Raw genomic sequence first — 18,533 nt, 5'->3', positions numbered from 1 at the left:
AATGAATTTTATCAGCTGTATTCATTAGTTGAAATTTAATGCTCCTTTTGATATAGTATATAACATCCAGTTTATTAACAGTTCTAGATGCAGCTGTGAAGTTTATGCTTTAATTAAGAAGGGAAAGTTCAGCATTACTTAGTGTGTGACTGGACAGGTTGATCAAATGCCAGTTACTTGCTTGTGGTTTGTCACTCCTCGTTTCTCTTGTTTGTGGTTGTCTGCTCCTAGAGTTATTCACTAGGGAAGAGATGTCCTGATTGGTTATATTTGTATGATGGTCATTCAAATCTCATTGGTTTAGTCTATGAAATTTAGCTATAAGCTTTTCTTTATCTTTCCAGAATATGTTTAGCTGAGCTGTCAGTGATTCTTTCAAGCACATTCCAAATTCATAACTTGATTTTGGGCCACTGCTAAGTTGTTACAGGCTATTTGAATCTGCTCCTTATATATTGCTTCTCTGTGTATGCATAGATCAACAGTGCTTTAACCGAAGCAAAATTCTTAGCTTGATGCAGTTAGGAATAAGACTGCTGTCTCCTAACATTTTAAAAAAAAGCCGACTGATCAAAAATTAAACATGCATCTCTAACTCAAAAGCAGCGCAATAATAGATAACAAGAATCCCTTCTTTCATGGTTGTTTCACGTATATACAAAGAAACAAGCTATGTTTCAATACACATAAAAATACTAATGTCACACTAATTTGGTCAACTTTTTAACACTACTTGCCTGACATCTAGTAAAAAAATTTACTATGTCAAGCTACAAATTACTAACAGATAAATTAACAAAAGTTAGGTGGTATTCGCAGATACATTATAACAAAAACAGGATTCATGGTGGCCAATATATGAAATAATAAAAGAGCTGAAATTATTGCTCTGAAATCTCAAGTGTGAGTTTGCTGGAGAACTTGAAGTTTGCATGCTGAATGTGTACCATCCATATTCTTGGGATTTTTAGGCCACTGTCATTATTTAGATCAATGTTTATCAAGCTTATCAACGTGTTTATCATAATCGAACTATGAGGATTAAAAAGAAAACTGTAAAATAACTTAAGTCTGTCACTTCATAGCCATTGGGAACTGATTAAAAGATATTACCACATTATGTGTGCTCTCCCAGAATTTATGGTTTTCCTTAAGTACACAAACATAATATTCTGCTTCGGACCAAAAGTTATAACCAAAGGAAGACAAAAGTCTAGGTGGACTGGTGCAGTTAGCAGGTAAATAAGATCAATTTGGAAGCAAACTGATGATATGAAGCTAATAATAATCTAACCGTCATTGTGCAGCACTATCACAAAATCCTCTAAACTCTTTGAGGACACATGTCAGGAATAGATGTTCACGTTCTGAATGCAGTCTTATTCCGATTATTGTCCTTAACATTCTTATTTTCTGATAAACACACAAGTGGACATCTTCTCTTCTTCTTCAACCTTTTGGTTCTGTCCACTGCTGGACGAAGGTCTCCCCCATGGTTTTCCAGATCACTCGGTTTTCTGCCTCTCCCATCCATCTCATTCCTGCAATTTGTTCCAGCTCATCCCTCCACCTTCTTCTCAGTCTTCCTCTTTGTCTTGCTCCATCCATTGGTCTCCACTCTGTTGTTTTTCTAGTCCATCTCCTGTCACTACATCTGGCAATATGGCCAGCCCATCTCCACTTAGCCTGTTTAATGTATTTTACAATATCCATGATACCTGTTTGAGATCAGGATCACAAGTGGACATAAAAAAAAATAATTTATGTAATGAAGGAGTTTATTATAAACTGTTTTCCTAGGTAATAAGGACATTTACAGTCTGAATAAATCAGAATACAGGTACAATCAAACATAACAGAAAAAAATTAAACAGTGCAAGCATGAAAATGAAATCATGAGTTAACATAAAACAGCACAATTATAGTGTATTAAAGTGTCAGCGATGTAAATAATAATAAAAAAAAAAAATGTGACAAGGCCAGCTTGTATTAAGAAATACTTTTTCCACAAAAGTATTTCTGTTGCAAATCTCTTCACAGCCCTGTTTTTCTTATGTAAGACTTCAGAAGCAACCCCCCTCCTCAAACCGCTACCCAAAGGACCGTGTCATGATAACATGTTCTAAAATTGTTGATAGGAAGATAGTAATGATGTAAGTTCTTCATGTAGTACTATTATATCCTGTACACTCCTTGAGAGTACATGCCAGGAATTTGATGATGATGATAAAAAAACAAACTATTTGAAGAAAATAAGGCAATACATTCTGAATGAATTTAGAATGAGGCTGAAAATTCACTTGCCATTTCTCTTGCCTGTGGTGAGTAGGTGAGTTCACCACTATCACTTACACAGCATTAATGGCTGTGTAAATGATAATGGTTGAGAACAAAATATAAAACAGCCTTACTAAACTTAATCTTTAAATAATTCTGGGATGTGTCATAGATGAAAAGTACAAAAAGAACTAAGTCACAAAAAATTAAATAAATTTAAAAAAATCAAGTGAGCATTTCAGATGCCTGGGTTAAAATTAATGTGGACTTTAATGGAATTAGTTAAAATTAATAAGGAATGCAATTTAAATTTGTAACATCTCTTATAATGAACTATAGTGTACCACATAGCCTTTACTGGAATAAATAGAACTTGAAAAGCCAAAGAGGCTAGCAAATCTTAAGTTAGTTATTTCAGCCAGCCAATGGTACACACTATTTCCTCCTATCAGGAGGAAATAGTGTGTACCATTGGCTGGCTGAAAGGTACTATCAGAGTTAGTACCTTGGATAGGTTTTCTTGCTCGTTACAAGTATTTCTGTTGCAAATCTCTTCACAGCCCTGTTTTTCTTATGTAAGACTTCAGAAGTATTATAAAGATTTATAATACTTATAAAGAACAAGTATTATAAAGGAACTTTTCTCTCTGAAGAATAGTACCATCAGAAACACGGTTGTTAGCCTTATCATCTTCCACTCTACCTGCTATATCTTCTAATTGTGACCAAGGTCCATTTCCATGTTCCTATTGCCCTTGTTCTTTTTCTTCTGCTTGAGGTCTGGGTGTTCATCAATCATGTAAACATCCTGCCGAGGATAATTCTCTTATCTCTGTAGGATGGGCCAAGGCTAGATGGGTTCCAGAAGAAAAATGAATTCTTTCTTCAAGGGAGTTCAACCTATTAATTCCTGGTGAACGAAATATCAATATGGCTCTTTCATCTGTTCTACCTTATATATCCTTCAATGCAATTAAATCACACAGAAAATTGGAAAGTTATCGATCATTAGTTAATACAATGTTAGATAATTTTATTTATCAATTTAAATATAAATACATATTCTTTAAATGAAACCTCTTCTTTAGAATCTTATTTGCTTCAGTCTCTTCAAGAACCTCCACTGGACTCATATAACCATCAATTAAGGATATTATCTTTAAAGCCTTGTTTAATTAGAATTTTGTTGTTCCCTCTTGTAAATAATTATATTAAACAAGTCTTTTGTCAACAGCAACATTTTCCAGCAGGCACTTAGCAGGTTAATCCTAGGAGAATGTCAAAGTGTCCTCTCGTAAAAGAATCATCATCATCATCATCAAATTCCAGCCATGTACCCTCAAGGGGTGTACAGGATATGACAGTACTACATGAAAAAATTACATCATTACTAACTTCCTATCTACAATTTTCCTCCAAATCAGTCTGTTACTTGTCAAGACTCCAACATTATCAGATCTTATATTTTTATCGTCTAAGGCACTTTGTACCGTATCAATCCACCTATATCTTGGTCTTCCTCTGGGTCGTTTTCCTGCCAACCTGGCAGAGAACACTTGTTTTGCTAATCTTTCCTCTCCCATTCTATTTAAGTGACCATACCATCTGAGATAAGCTCTGCTAACGCATTCCTGGATGCTGACAATGTCAAGTTCTTTCCTAATATCCTCATTTTTAATATGATATTGCCATTGATGCCATCTGTTCAGGCCTCTAATCTTTCTCAGGACTCTCATATCTGCGGTCTCTAGTCTTTGTTCAAGTGTTTTACTTCTGACCCAGCTCTCAGATCCATAAGTTAAAATTGGTTTGAACACAGTCTTGTATACAGCTAATTTAGTGTTCCGACTAATTTCTTTCTTATTCCATATGAATTTATTCAATTGACTTCCCACGATACCTGATCTGCTGATTCTGTTGTCTATTTCTATATTTAGTTTACCATCTTCAGTAAAAATTGTGCCTAAGTAGCTGAAATGTTTTACTTGTTCCACAGGTTCTCCATTCACAACACAGTTGACATTTTCAATGATTCTGCCTATTTTCATTGTCTTTGTCTTTTTATTGCTGACCTTCATACCATATCTATTACAACAGCTATTCAATTTAGTCAGAGAATCTTGAAGACTTGTAGCGGATTTATTTAGAAGTATAACATCATCCGCATAAAGCAAAGAGCTGACATTAACATCTCCAATTTTGATATCAGGTTTAATACCACATTCCTTCATAATGTGATCCATATAGATAATGAATAACAGAGGGGATAATGTACATCCTTGTCTCACACCAGATTTAACATTAAACCATCTTCCTGTACTTCCTTCAATTCTAACTGCTGACTCACAACTCAAATAAAGACTAAGTATTGCTTGATATAATGCCCCATTGACACCATATAACTGCAGCGTATTGAATAGCTTCTCTCTTGGCATCTTGTCATATGCCTTTTCTAAATCGACAAAACTTAAATACAGATCTTTGTTATATTCCCATGCTTTCTCAACTATTTGTCGTAAAGTGATGATCTGATCCTGACAGCCTCTATTTGGCCTGAATCCAGCTTGTTCTTCACCAAGCTTTTCTTCCACAATTCTTCTCAACTGTTTCTCAAGTATACTTGCATAGATCTTGCCAGGAACACTCAGTAGGGAAATACCTCTGTAATTCTCACATTCAGTTTTATTTCCCTTTTTATATGTGGGTACTATGAGAGCTCTACTCCAATCATCGGGAATTCGTCCCTCTGTCCAGGCTTTCTGAACTATGCAGTGCAGCCACTGTAAGACTCTTATACCACCATACTTCAGCATTTCTGGTCGAATATCATCTACTCCTGCTGCCTTTCCACATTTCAAGCCTTTGATGGCTTTTTCTACTTCAAGTATGGATATGTATTCCTGACTGCATGCCTGGTCAGTGTTTTTTTATCACTGTGCTGTCATCACTGCTTGTTTCATTTAGCAGTTTCTCAAAGTAATTACTCCATACTTCAAGGATATCTTTTTCTCCTGTTTTCATTTCACCTTTATCATCTCTAATTCCTTTTACAGCACTCTTTCCTCCATTCCTAAGCTTCTTCAACAACCTCCAGAATATTTTGCCACCTTCTTGATATTTATTTTCTATATTCTTGCCAAAGTCCTCCCATGACTTTTGTTTAGCTAGTTTTACACACTGTTTAGCTTTCTTACATTTGTCTCTGTAAGAGTAAAAGCTGACTTATTTGCCAGGAACTTTTGATATGCTTTCTTCTTTTCCTTCACTGCTTCTTTAACTTCCTGTGTCCACCAGGGAGTTCTGATTTTTTTTATCCTTGCACACAACCTCACCACATTCCTCTCTGGCAGAATCAATCAATGTTTCCTTCAGAGTTTGCCACTGAATCTCCAAGGTTTGATTCCTGTTCTCAAACTCTTTCATTTTCTTTTCAATAATATTTCTGTATTTTAGTCTACAGTTCACATCTGAGAGCTGCTCAACTTTTATTCGCTTTAAAACTTTCTTACATGTTATTCTTTTCAATATGAAATTCAATTTTATCCTGCTCAAGACTAAATAGTCATCACTTCCAATTTCAAATCCTCTGTACACTCTGGTGTCCTGCACCAGGGAAAAAACATCACTATCAACAATAACATAGTCAATGAGACTTTTCTTATTCCTAGCCTCTTCTCTCCATGTGAATTTGTGCACATTTTTATGTTGGAACATGGTATTAGTAATAACCAGTCCATGTCCTGAGCAGAAATCCAACAGATATTTGCCATTATTATTAGCTTTGCTCTTTTCTCCAAATTTTCCCAAAATATTTTTGTATGTCTCACAATCATTTCCTACTCTACTATTTAGATCCCCAACAAGGACCAACTTTTCCTTTTTCATTGTGTCAGTTGCTTTTTCTAAAGCCTCAAAAAATTCCTCCACTTCTACCTTAGTAGAACCTTCTGTGGGACCATAGGCACAAATAAGTCTCATTGTCCAGTTCCCCATTCTCATATTTGCCCACATTACTCTACTTGAGACTGACTGCCATTCAAGAATTTTGTGTTGTTGTGTTTTCAATATGAAATATTGAAAATACTATGGCTACTCCTTCTTTTCCTTGATTGTCATTGCCTGAATATAACATTTTGTATTTATTGCTCAGAAAGATCTCACCAGTTTTGGTCTTTTTTGTTTCAGTCACCCCTATTATGTCGATCTGGTACTTATCTAATTCCTCAGCTAGCTCCATTTCTTTACCATTCAGGCTTCTTACGTTGATAGTACCGATCTTTAACTCTGGTGATGTTGAGTTGGGGTTTGTTTTCAGATTTGTTCCAGTAGCTGACTTTTCGCTGTTCGCCCTGGTTCCCTGGCGAAAACAACGGGGGGCCTTGTTTAACCTGGCGACGCCCCAGCCGGCATGAAATTTTGTCATGTTGTACCATCATTTTTTATTTTGGTTTAACCAATAAGAATACAATTTGGTCGGCTAAATCCCAAATTGCCAGCCCATCCTCGTTCGTTCAGTATCAAAGTAGATACCCAACAGGGTGCACCACGAGAAGGTGAGGATTGGACATTAAGTCAGAAGCCCTGGTCGGTTTTCTGCATTCCTTTAAAGGCTATGTGGAGGTCTCCTCTCAGTTATACAGCTTTGACCCTTAAGCACCCCCTTGTAAAAGAAGGGAAAGAGAATATGCTAGTATGCAGGATATCTATAGGCAAAATAGAGGTGTATCAGCAAGATGAATATTCAGATTTTGCAGTATTCTGGAGGCAAGTATTCTTTGCTTCACCATTCATATTTCAGCCTAATAGCTTTAATCATTCTCCATTGTATTCAGATGGTCTTTATTATATGATTAATCAATCAAAAATTAAAGCTGCCTTTCTGCTCCTGGTTCTGATGGTTTTACTGCAACTAGGCTGAAGAATATTCCTCACAAAATCCTACAGAACATATTGAATCTTCTCTTGTTTATTAATCATATTCCCCCATTGCTTAAAATTTAAGAGCCATTTTCATCCCTAAAAAAATCAAATGCTACTCATCAGTCTCAATACATACATTACTATAGCTCCTATGTTTCTTAGACAATTCCACAAAATATTGGTAAAGTATTTACAAAAGATATTTCCTCATTATGTTAAGCAAAGAGCCTTCGTTCCTGCTGATGGATGTGTTAAAAATATAATATTAACTGCCTTAATTTTTGAAGCTTGTTGATTGCAAATTCCACTTATGACTGCTTTGCTGGATTTACAGAAAGCTTTTGATAGTGATTCCCATACTGCTATTCTTGAACCACTTTCAAGGATTGGTTATCCTGTTCTTTTTAAAGATTATATTTCTGAGTTATATAGCAAGTCATTCATTATAAATAGCATTGTAGATAAAACATCCTCTATTCCTTTTATATATGGAATTAGAAAAGGAGAACCCTTCTCATCATTTATCTTTAATATTGTAATTGATGGCTTTCTTTCATCTATGCCGCCATATATTGGTTTTAATTTGAATGGATGTCAAATAAATGTGATGACGTTTGCAGATGATTTGATATTTGTTACTGAAACTAAGGTGAGTGTTCAGGAGTTATTAGATCATGCTGCTCATTATTTTACAGAGGTCTTGGTATTGATGAAGAATACCATCAGATTATGACAGGAAAATGAAAGTCCAAGATTATATCTTTAATGTTTCCAACCACTGTCTTAAACCTATCGGTATTTTGGACAAGTAACTGTACTTTGGAATAATGTTTTAAGAAGACAGAAATTTAAATAGGAACAGAAAATAGAATAAGGTAATGTTCAAAAGCTTTCCTATAGCCATCTTTGAATAAATATATATATGAAACAAAGAAGAAAGAGTCAGGATACAAAGCTGCCATATACAAGACAGGGTTTTAACTAATTATAGCATATGGAGTTGAGAGTTCAGTCAGAAATAAAGAGATAACCACAGACTAGACATTATAAATATTAGTCTTATAGGAAATTAGGATTGATTGTAATTATTGCAAAATCAATTATGGCCGGTTTGATTTAAACGAAGGAGGAAAAAAACACATTAAAACCTGCCACTTATGTATGAGGTTGGCTAGTTCACTTTCAACTCAACTGATGGATAATGATAGTAACCAAAGATGTTCATATTCACAAATTATAGCATTACTTATGGTTACTATGTTTAAGTAGCCTAGGCTAGGATGATAAAATCTTAAAAACCAATGACTATTTCCCAGCCGAGTTTCATCATGTCTATAGGAAATGGCCAAACTTTGGCTATGTGCATGCTATCACTTAGTCTAGTATAGAGAAAAAAAAAAAAAAAAAAAGCCAATGGCATTCAAATAAAATGAACCAAATTTTAGACTTAATTCACATGATTTTTTCAAACTTTCAAAAATAAAGAAATAAAAGTATACTTAAGTATAAAGAGCTAATAAGCTTCATTTCGGCAATGAAAACATTACTTAAATTAAGGGGATATTAAATCCCACATAGTTTTAAAACCGAATAAGAAACTCAAAGATCAGAATCAGAGAGTTTCTTGCCGAATATAGTAAACTATAAAGTATCGGCGACACTAGTGTTAGCCAATGCAAGTGATCCTAGTACATAGTACAATACCGATCTTTGAGTTTCTTATTCGGTTTTAAAACTATGTGGGATTTAATATCCCCTTAATTTAAGTAAAATAAAAGTATAATTACTTCACAAATGAGATTTACAATAAAATGCACTCTACCAACATAATTGTCAAATTCCCCAGTTTACAACTGTTTTTACAATTCAGCTAGCAAGTGGTAATTCAGCCAACATGTTCTCTTGGCTGACTTGACCACACTTTACCCAATGAATGAAAGACTATCCTGATATATCGTATGGTGACAATGTTTATAGTATATTACTTATGTAGCTCTCCGGAAAGACAGGGAATAACGGTAGAATCAGGTTTAATAAATTATTTCTAGAAAATATGAGCCACCATTTTAACTAAATGCCAATCATTATACTCAAGCAACAAGAACTCAATTATATAGAGTGGTAATACATTGTATTAACTTCTACGAATGACATTAATATGGGATACAAATCATATAATTTAATATTTATCATCTACCTTTTTAAAATTTTAATGAACATTAAAATTCATGAATCGTTATAATACATTAATAAATAATACATTTAATAGTATAAAACTCTCAATCTCATCAAAAATCAATGCCCAAATGTCACATCAAATCAGATTTTCAAGCAGTTCTGAATTCAGATTTCTCCAATACTTTAACCACTACTCGTGAGATACTGATTGGCTTATAATATATGGCATACTTCCACAAAACATTGCTGATGCTTCAGGCAAGCACTACTGCCTTAATTTTAAGAAGCTAATCTTTGCCCTCTTTCTGCTGCACTGGCACCTTCCCAGATACTGAGGCTTACTGGTATGTGGTAATATATATATATATATATATATATATATATATATAAAAAATAAAATAAAAAATAATAAAAAACTTTTCTCAATGATTTTTTAACAAAGTTGATATCAACTAAGGAAATCAGATTCCAATGGAATTAATCAAAAATAGATATGAATGAAAAAGGTTTTTACTATTATATTGAAGAAAATCAAAGGCATCAGAGGTAGTTCTATCTTTCTCACATTTAACTATTCTGGTATTTACTCCCTGCCACTTCATGTTTGACCAGTCATATTAACTTAACCTATAAGACTTGCCAAATATCCAAAAATTTTAAATTTTAAAAATATGCCAGCAGATATATGTGCTGGCATATTTTTAAACTGGTTATCAACAATTATTGCAAACACCAAAGTGAAGAAACTGGATTTAACATGCAATAAATGCTTCTTTACTAACCTACTATTTATAACTTTCCAATCATCATCATCAAATTCCTGCCATGTACCCTCAAGGGGTGTACAGGATATCATAGTACTACATGAAAAAAATTACATCATTACTAACTTCCTATCTACAATTTTCCTCCAAATCAGTCTGTTACTTGTCAAGACTCCAACATTATCAGATCTTATATTTCTATCGTCTAAGGCACTTTGTACCGTATCAATCCACCTATATCTTGGTCTTCCTCTGGGTCGTTTTGCTGCCAACCTGGCAGAGAACACTTGTTTTGCTAATCTTCCTTCACCCTTTCTTCCTTTGTTTAAGTGACCATACCAGCTGAGATTAACTCTGCTAACTGATTCCTGGATGCTGACTATGTCAAGTTCTTTCCTAATATCCTCGTTTTTAATATGATATTGCCATCTGTTCATGCCTCTAATCTTTCTCAGGACTCTCATATCTGCGGTCTCTAGTCTTTGGTCAAGCGTTTTACTTCTGACCCAGCTCTCAGATCCGTAAGTTAAAACTGGTTTGAACACTGTCTTGTATACAGCTAATTTAGTGTTCCGACTAATTTCTCTCTTATTCCATATGAATTTATTCAATTGACTTCCCACCAGCTTTGCTGATTCTGTTGTCTATTTCTATATTTAATTTACCATCTTCACTAAAAATCGTGCCTAAGTAGCTGAAATGTTTTACTTGTTCCACAGGTTCTCCACTCACAACACAGTTGACATTTTCAATGATTCTGCCTATTTTCATTGTCTTTGTCTTTTTATTGCTGACCTTCATACCATATCTATTACAACAGTTATCCAATTTAGTCAGGGAATCTTGCAAACTTGTAGCGGATTTATTTGGAAGTATAACATAGTCCGCATAAAGCAAAGAGCATACATTAACATCTCCAATTCTGTTATCATGTTTAATGCCACTTTCCTTCATAATGTGATCCATATAGATAATGAATAACAGAGAGGATAATGTACATCCTTGTCTCATGCCAGATTTAACGTTAAACCATCTTCCTGTACTTCCTTCAATTCTAACTGCTGACTTACAACTCAAATAAAGACTAAGTATTGCTTGATATAATGCCCCATTGACACCATATAACTGTAGCGTATTGAATGGCTTCTCTCTTGGCAACTTGTCATATGCCTTTTCCAAATCGACAAAACTTAAATACAGATCTTTGTTATATTCCCATGCTTTCTCAACTATTTGTCGTAAAGTAAAGATCTGATCCTGACAGCCTCTATTTGGCCTGAATCCAGCTTGTTCTTCACCCAGCTTTTCTTCCACAATTCTTCTCAATCGTTTCTCAAGTATACTTGCATAGATCTTGCAGAAACGTTTAGTAGGGAAATACCTCTGTAATTCTCACATTCAGTTTTATTTCCCTTTTTATATATGGGTACTATGAGAGCTCTACTCCAATCATCGGAAATTCATACCTCTGTCCAGCTTTCTGAACTATGCAGACTTTTATACCACCATACTTCAGCATTTCTGGTCGAATATCATCTACTCCTGCTGCCTTTCCACATTTTAAGCATTAGATGGCTTTTTCTACTTCAAGAATGGATATGTATTCCTGACTGAATGCTGGTCAGTGTTTTTTTTCCACTGTGCTGTCATCACTGCTTGTTTCATTTAGCAGTTTTTCAAAGTAATTACTCCATACTTCAAGGATATCTTTTCCTCTCGTTTTCATGTCACCTTTATCATCTCTAACTCCTTTTACAGCACTCTTTCCTCCATTCCAAAGCTTCTTCAACAACCTCAGAATATTTTGCCACCTTCTTGATATTTATTTTCTATATTCTTGCTAAAGCCCTCCCATGACTTTGTTTAGCTAGTTCTACACAGTGTTTAGCATTCTTGCATTTGTCTCTGTATTCTCTAAGAGCACAAGCTGACGTATTTGCTGGGAACTTTTAATATGATTTCTTCTTTTCCTGCACTGCCTCTTTAACTTCCTGTGTTCACCATGGAGTTCTAATTTTTCTATCCTAGCAGACAACTTCACCATATTGCCTCTCTAGCTAAATCAATCAGGGTTTTCTTCAAGGCTTGCCACTGAATCTCTAAGGTCTGATTCCTGTTCTCAAACTCTTTCATTTTTTTTTCAATAATCTTTGTGTATTTTAGTCTACAGTTCACATCTGAGAGCTACTCAACTTTTATTCGCTTTAAAACTTTCTTACATGTCATTCTTTTCAATACGAAATTCAATTTTATCCTGCTCAAGACTAAATAGTCATCACTTCCAATTTTAAATCCTCTGTACACTCTGGTGTCCGGCACCAGGGAGAAAAAATCACTATCAACAATAACATAGTCAATGAGACTTTTCTTATTCCTTGCCTCTTCTCTCCATGTGAATTTGTGCACATTTTTATGTTGGAACATGGTGTTAGTAATAACCAGTCCATGTCCTGAGCAGAAATCCAACAGGTATTTGTCATTATTATTAGCTTTGCTCTTTTCTCCAAATTTTCCAAAAAAAATATTTTCGTATGTCTGACAATTATTTCCTACTCTGCTATTCGGATCCCCAACAAGGACCAACTTTTCCTTCTTCATTGTGTCTGTTGCTTTTACTAAAGCATAAAAAAATTCCTCCACTTGTACTTTAGTAGAACCTTCTGTGTGACCATAGGCACAAATAAGTCTCATTGTTCAGTTCCTCATTCTCATATTTGCCCACATCACTCTACTCGAGACTGCCAGCCATGCAAGAAGATGAGCCTCGTATTTTGTGTTGAATACTATGGCTACTCCTTCTTTTCCTTGATTGTCATTATCAGAATATAACATTTTGTATTTATTGCTCAGAAAGATCTCACCAGTTTTTGTCTTTTTTGTTTCAGTCACCCCTATTATGTCGATCTGGTACTTATTTAATTCCTCAGCTAGCTCCATTTCTTTGCCATTCAGGCTTCTTATGTTGATAGTACTAATCTTTAACTCTGGTGATGTTGAGTTGGGGTATGCTTTCAGATTTGTTCCAGTAGCTGACTTTTCGCTGTTTGCCCTGGTTCCCTGGCAAAGAGAACGGGGACCTTGTTTAATCGGGCAATGCCTCAGTCAGCATGAAATTTTGTCATGTTGTACCATCATTTTCTATATTGGTTTAAGCCAATAAGAATACAATTTGTTCGGCTAAATCCCAAATTGCCAGCCCATCTTCGTTCATTCAGTATCCAGGTAGATACCCAACAGGGTGCACCACGAGAAGGTGAGATTGAACATTAGGTCAGAAGACCTGGTCGGTTCTCCGCATTCCTTTAAAGGCTATGTGGAGGCCTCCTCTCAGTTATACAGCTTTGACCCTTAAGCACCGTATTCCAAGCATAATATAAACTGAAGTACTGATTCAATATTATTATTATTTTTTTTTATAAATCGCATACGTCATCATGATGAATGAAACAAATACTGTAATGAATGCAATATTATTATTGAAAGATTTCTCATTGCTCTCACACAAACAAAATTACCAACATATTAGCAAAGTGTGCTGCCAAAAAAAGTAATGGTAAACTTACAAGATGATAAATATTTTTTCTCACATTACGAAGCATTCCTGGATACATAGGCCTCAACATATCTTGGACACTTCCAGGCCAATTTCTATACTGTCGATCTGCTTCCAGGTCATTAATGTACTAAAAAGTCAATAACAGATATATCAGCATGAAATCAAAGATTTATTACAGTTTAAAAGAAAATATTTAATCTTTAATTAATAATTAAATTAGTATTAGCTAGATAAAATTTCATTCCAGATATTTCTTAATTATCATCATCATCAAATTCCTGCCATGTATCCTTAAGGGATGTACAGGATATGATAGTACTATATGAAAAATTTACATCATTACTAACTTCCTAATTATAGTTTTCCTCCAAATCAGTCTTGTTACCTGTCAAGACTCTAACATTATCAGATCTTATATTTCTATTTTCTAAGGCACTTAATTAGAACACAACTAGTTTCATCGGAATGCTGACTTCTTCAGGTGTACATACCATCACAAAAAACTGGAAAAATAGCAAGCTAAACAAGTGAACTTCTCACATAAACAAGTTAGAACAACAACAGTCAAGTTTGAACTGGCGTCCGCGTGGCAAGTCTAGTGAGAGGCATTAGTGGGAACTATCTTGAGAACGCCAAAATTGAATTACTGCACTGTGTGAATTACTGTTCATGTGTGAGGGGGTCCAGAACTATTTCTTTCGATTCTAAGATGCGTCTTTCTAGTTCATCAGGACATTTATGGATATTTGTAGTACAATTCCAGTCTATCTGGTGTTGACACTCTTCTAAATTAGAGTTAGCAGAGAAAAGGACATGGCTGGAGAGTGCACTTGCACGGGTTCTGTTGTAAGAGATATCATGTTGATGCTCTTTGAGTTGTAGAGAGGAAGACTTATCAGTTTGCCCATAACATGGCTTCCTGCAACTACAGATGATTTTATATACTCCTGGGAACTGAAGTTAGTGATGTATTGGTTTGGTTGACTCAGGAAAGAACGAAGTTTGGGTACAGTAGTGAAGTAAATTCTAATATTAAATTTCTTCATAATTTTGCCGATTTGGGAGATAGAGAACTCAAGTACGATGATGGAATACGAGCAATAGGGTTAGTTATCTTCCTGCTGAGGTTGGAGATGTGGGTATAGACGGCTAGAAATGCTTCAAGGTGAGCAGTCATTGTTTAAGAAAGTTTATTTAAAAAACAAACTCTCCAAAATAATTTTCTCCTTATTAATGCATTGTGTAAACTCCAGCTATTTCTTATTTGAAGGAAAAATCTTTAAACATACCCATAGCTAAGCTGCTGGTTTGTCTACAGTGTTAGCTAACATTTTTCTTGAAGACTGAGGAAAAAGCAATTTCTAACACTACACTAAGGTGGCCACGGAGTGGGAATGATGAACCAGGAAGGAGAGAGGGTTATGGACTTTGCAGTAGCGTTTGATTTGGCAATTGTGAACTCATTTTTCTTCAAGAGGGAAGAACATTTGATAACATTTAGAATAATGGTAATAACAGCTCACAAATTGACTACATTTAGACTAGAAGAAAACATCTTAAGGTTGTGACAAATTGTAAAGTAATTCCAACCGATCAAGTAGCACAACAACACCGACTGCTGTGCACAGACTTTAAAATAAGATCGAAGATAAGAACTTCTGGTTGCCATGGGATGAAGACAATTAAGTGGTTTCGCTTAAAAGAGGAGAGTGTGAGGAATCGTTTTAGGGAGAGAGTGTTAGAGAGGATTTCGGATGGACTGGAAAGGGTACAAGATTGGTGGAAACATAATTCAAAAGTAATCCTGAGCTGTGCAATCGAGGTGCTTGGTGAGACATCTGGAAAGATTAGAGAGCAGAAGGAGGGTTAGTGGTGGAATAATGATGTACAATTGGCAGTGACAGCTAAGAGGAGGGCAAAGCAGAAGTGGGATGAGTCAAGAGTGGAAGAGGACAGAGAGGTGTACAAAGAAAGAAAGCAAGAAGCCAAGAGAGTTGTGGCACAGGCGAAGGCCATGGCATATCAAGATCTGTATGATCAATTAGAAACAAAGGAAGGACAGAGGAAAATTTACCAACTAGTGAAATGTAGAAATAAAGCAGCTAAGGACATCTTACATGTGAGGCAGATCAAAGATGCTGAAGGAAGAGTATTATGGAGGGATGTGGACATAAGAAACAGATGGAAAATATACTTTGAGGGACTTTTGAATGAGAAAAATGCAAGGACTCACAGAGGAGATGGGCAGCCTTCTGAGGGGATGGTGCAGAACATCAGTAGAATGGAAGTGACGGAGGCCATGAAGAGGATGAGGAATGGAAAATCGGTGGGCCCCGACAGAATTCCAGTGGAGGAATGGAAGCCACTGGGGGAAGAGGGAATTGACCTGCTGTGGGACCTGTTCATGAAAGTTTGCCAACAGGAAAATATACCCGAGGAATGGAGGGAGAGTACTCTTGTTCCCATCTACAAGGGTAAAGGGGATGCACAAGACTGTAAAAATTACAGAGGAATAAAGTTGATGTCCCACACAATGAAGATCCTAGAAAGGGTTCTTGATGGTAGAGTAAGGGAGGAGGTGGAGATTGCAAAGGAACAATTTGGCTTCATGCCTGGTAGATCAACAAGAGATGCTATCTTTGGGTTACGACAGATGATGGAAAAATATCGAGAGAAACAAAGGGAGCTACATCTGGTATTTATTGATCTGGAGAAAGCATACGATAGAGTGCCAAGGCAAGAAGTCTGGAGGTGTCTGAGGGAGAAGAAGGTGCCGGAGAAATATGTCAGGTTGGTGCGGAAAATGTACAGAAATGTGAAGACAAGTGTTCTGACCTGTTTGGGACAGACAGAAAGTTTTCAAGTAACAGTTGGCATGCATCAAGAGTCAGCATTAAGTCCGTTTCTGTTTAATATTGTGCTGGAGGTGGTAACAGAGGAGGTGAGAGAAGATGCACCTTGGACAATGTTGTATGCAGATGACATCTTGCTGTGTGTAGATTCAAGAGAAGAAGCGGAAACTAAACTGGAAAGATGGAGAAAAGTACTGGAAGAGAGAGGTATGAGACTGAGCAGAAGTAAGACAGAGTATATGTGTTGCGCAGTGGGCGGTGGCCAGGAGACAGATCAGGAGCTGGAAGGAAATGTCATCAGGAAGGTGAGAGACTTTAGATACTTAGGTTCAACAGTGGAAGAAGATGGAAGAGCTGAGAAGGAAGTGGGATGCAGGATACAAGCGGGTTGGAGGAACTGGAGGGAGATGGTTGGAGTGTTATGCGATAAGAGGGTGCCGATCAATCTGAAAGGCAAAATTTATAGGACAGTAGTGAGGACAGCTATGACATATGCTATAGAAACTGTGGCCCTGAGGAAAAATAACATCAGCAGGATGGAAGTAGCAGAGATGAGAATGCTTAGGTGGATGTGCGGTGTGACCAGAAAGGATCATCTGAGAAATGACTATGTCAGGGGAACAGTGAAAGTTACGAACTTAGGAGCGAAAATACAGGAGGCAAGGTTGAGATGGTTTGGTCATGTGATGAGGAGGGAGGACGAATATGTGGGAAGAAGGGTCATGCAGATGGATGTGCAAGGAAGGCGGAAGCGTGGGCGGCCAAAGAAGAGATGTCGGGAGCTGGTAGAAGAGGACTTGAAGATGAAGAACTTGGATGTGGTGACAGCCCAAGACAGGAAGGTGTGGAGGAGACTCATAACAAACAGTAACCCCACTTAAGTGGGAGAAGCTGTAGAAGAAGAAGACACTAAAACCCAAGTTGTGGCTTCAATACATAGATGACATCTTCCTCATCTGGGAATATCGTCCAGAGAACTTACAAACCTTCCTAGATCATTTGAACAACTGCCACCAAAATATTAAATTCACATCAGAACTTGAGGTGAATGGTGTCCTCTCCTTTTTTAGATTTAAAGATTACTAAGATGCCTAATTGTCTCAAATTTTCTATTTTCCGGAAAACAACTCATAAGAACAGACACTTACATGCCCCCTCTCATCACTCCCCTTTGCAGAAACTTGGAATTATCACACACTCTGGCTCACCGTACGAGATCTGTAGTTGCGGGAAGCCGTATTATGGGCAAACTGATAAGTCTGTCTCTCTACGACTCGAAAAGCATCAACGTGATATCTCTTACAACAGAACCCGTGCAAGCACCCTCTCCAGTCATGTCCTTTTCTCTGCCAACTCTAATTTAGAAGAGCATCAACTCCAGATAGACTGGAATCTTACTACAAATATCTATAAATGCCCTGATGAAATAGAAAGATGCATCTTAGAATTGAAAGAAATAGTTCTGGACCTTTCACACATGAACAGTGATTTAAGTTATAGCTTACCTGATTCACACAGTGCAGTAATTCAATTTTGGCGTTCTCGAGATAGTTCTCACTCACTAACACTTCACGCTAAACCTGCCATGTGGATACCAGTTCAAACTCAACTGTTGTTGTTCCTAACTTGTTTATGTGAGAAGTTCACTTAGCTTGCTACTTTTCCAGTTTTTTGTGGTAGTACATACACCTGAAGAAGTCAACATTCCGATGAAATTAGTTGTGTTCTAATTAAAGTTTTTTGTCTTAGCTCAGTGTTTCTAGTCAGTAAAATTCTAATATAAAAATGTCTACAATCTGAGTAAATACCCTCAATAATATCTTACGTTATATATATATATATATAGTGTGTTCGGGATAAATTTGACATATTTATAATTAATTATATTTTTCCGTAAGTTACATGTATTAACACACACTTCTCTTCATTTAAAAGTTTGGACCCTTCTTCATTCATATACAAGATGTCAGAAAGGATGGATAGCTG

General features: G+C 36.2%; 1 protein-coding gene across 4 annotated transcripts in view; it reads right to left on the bottom strand.

Annotated features, from left to right (window-relative positions):
- Uggt (UDP-glucose-glycoprotein glucosyltransferase) overlaps positions 1-18,533 on the bottom strand; it is an 835,069-nt gene that overhangs the window by 603,294 nt on the left and 213,242 nt on the right. For all 4 annotated transcript variants that reach the window (XM_090403047.1, XM_090403050.1, XM_090403049.1 and 1 more), the window contains exon 13: positions 13,703-13,822. In XM_090403047.1, the coding sequence (XP_090259173.1) occupies positions 13,703-13,822 (120 nt within the window). The remainder of the gene's footprint in view (positions 1-13,702; positions 13,823-18,533) is intronic.

This window comes from Typopeltis vanoorti, chromosome 13, assembly GCF_054136105.1.
Source record: "Typopeltis vanoorti isolate ZY-2024b chromosome 13, IOZ_Tvanoo_1.0, whole genome shotgun sequence".
Classification (NCBI taxonomy): Eukaryota; Metazoa; Arthropoda; class Arachnida; order Uropygi; family Thelyphonidae; genus Typopeltis; species Typopeltis vanoorti.
Note: the sequence above shows the minus strand (reverse complement) of the source record. Positions and strands in the feature narration are given on the sequence as shown.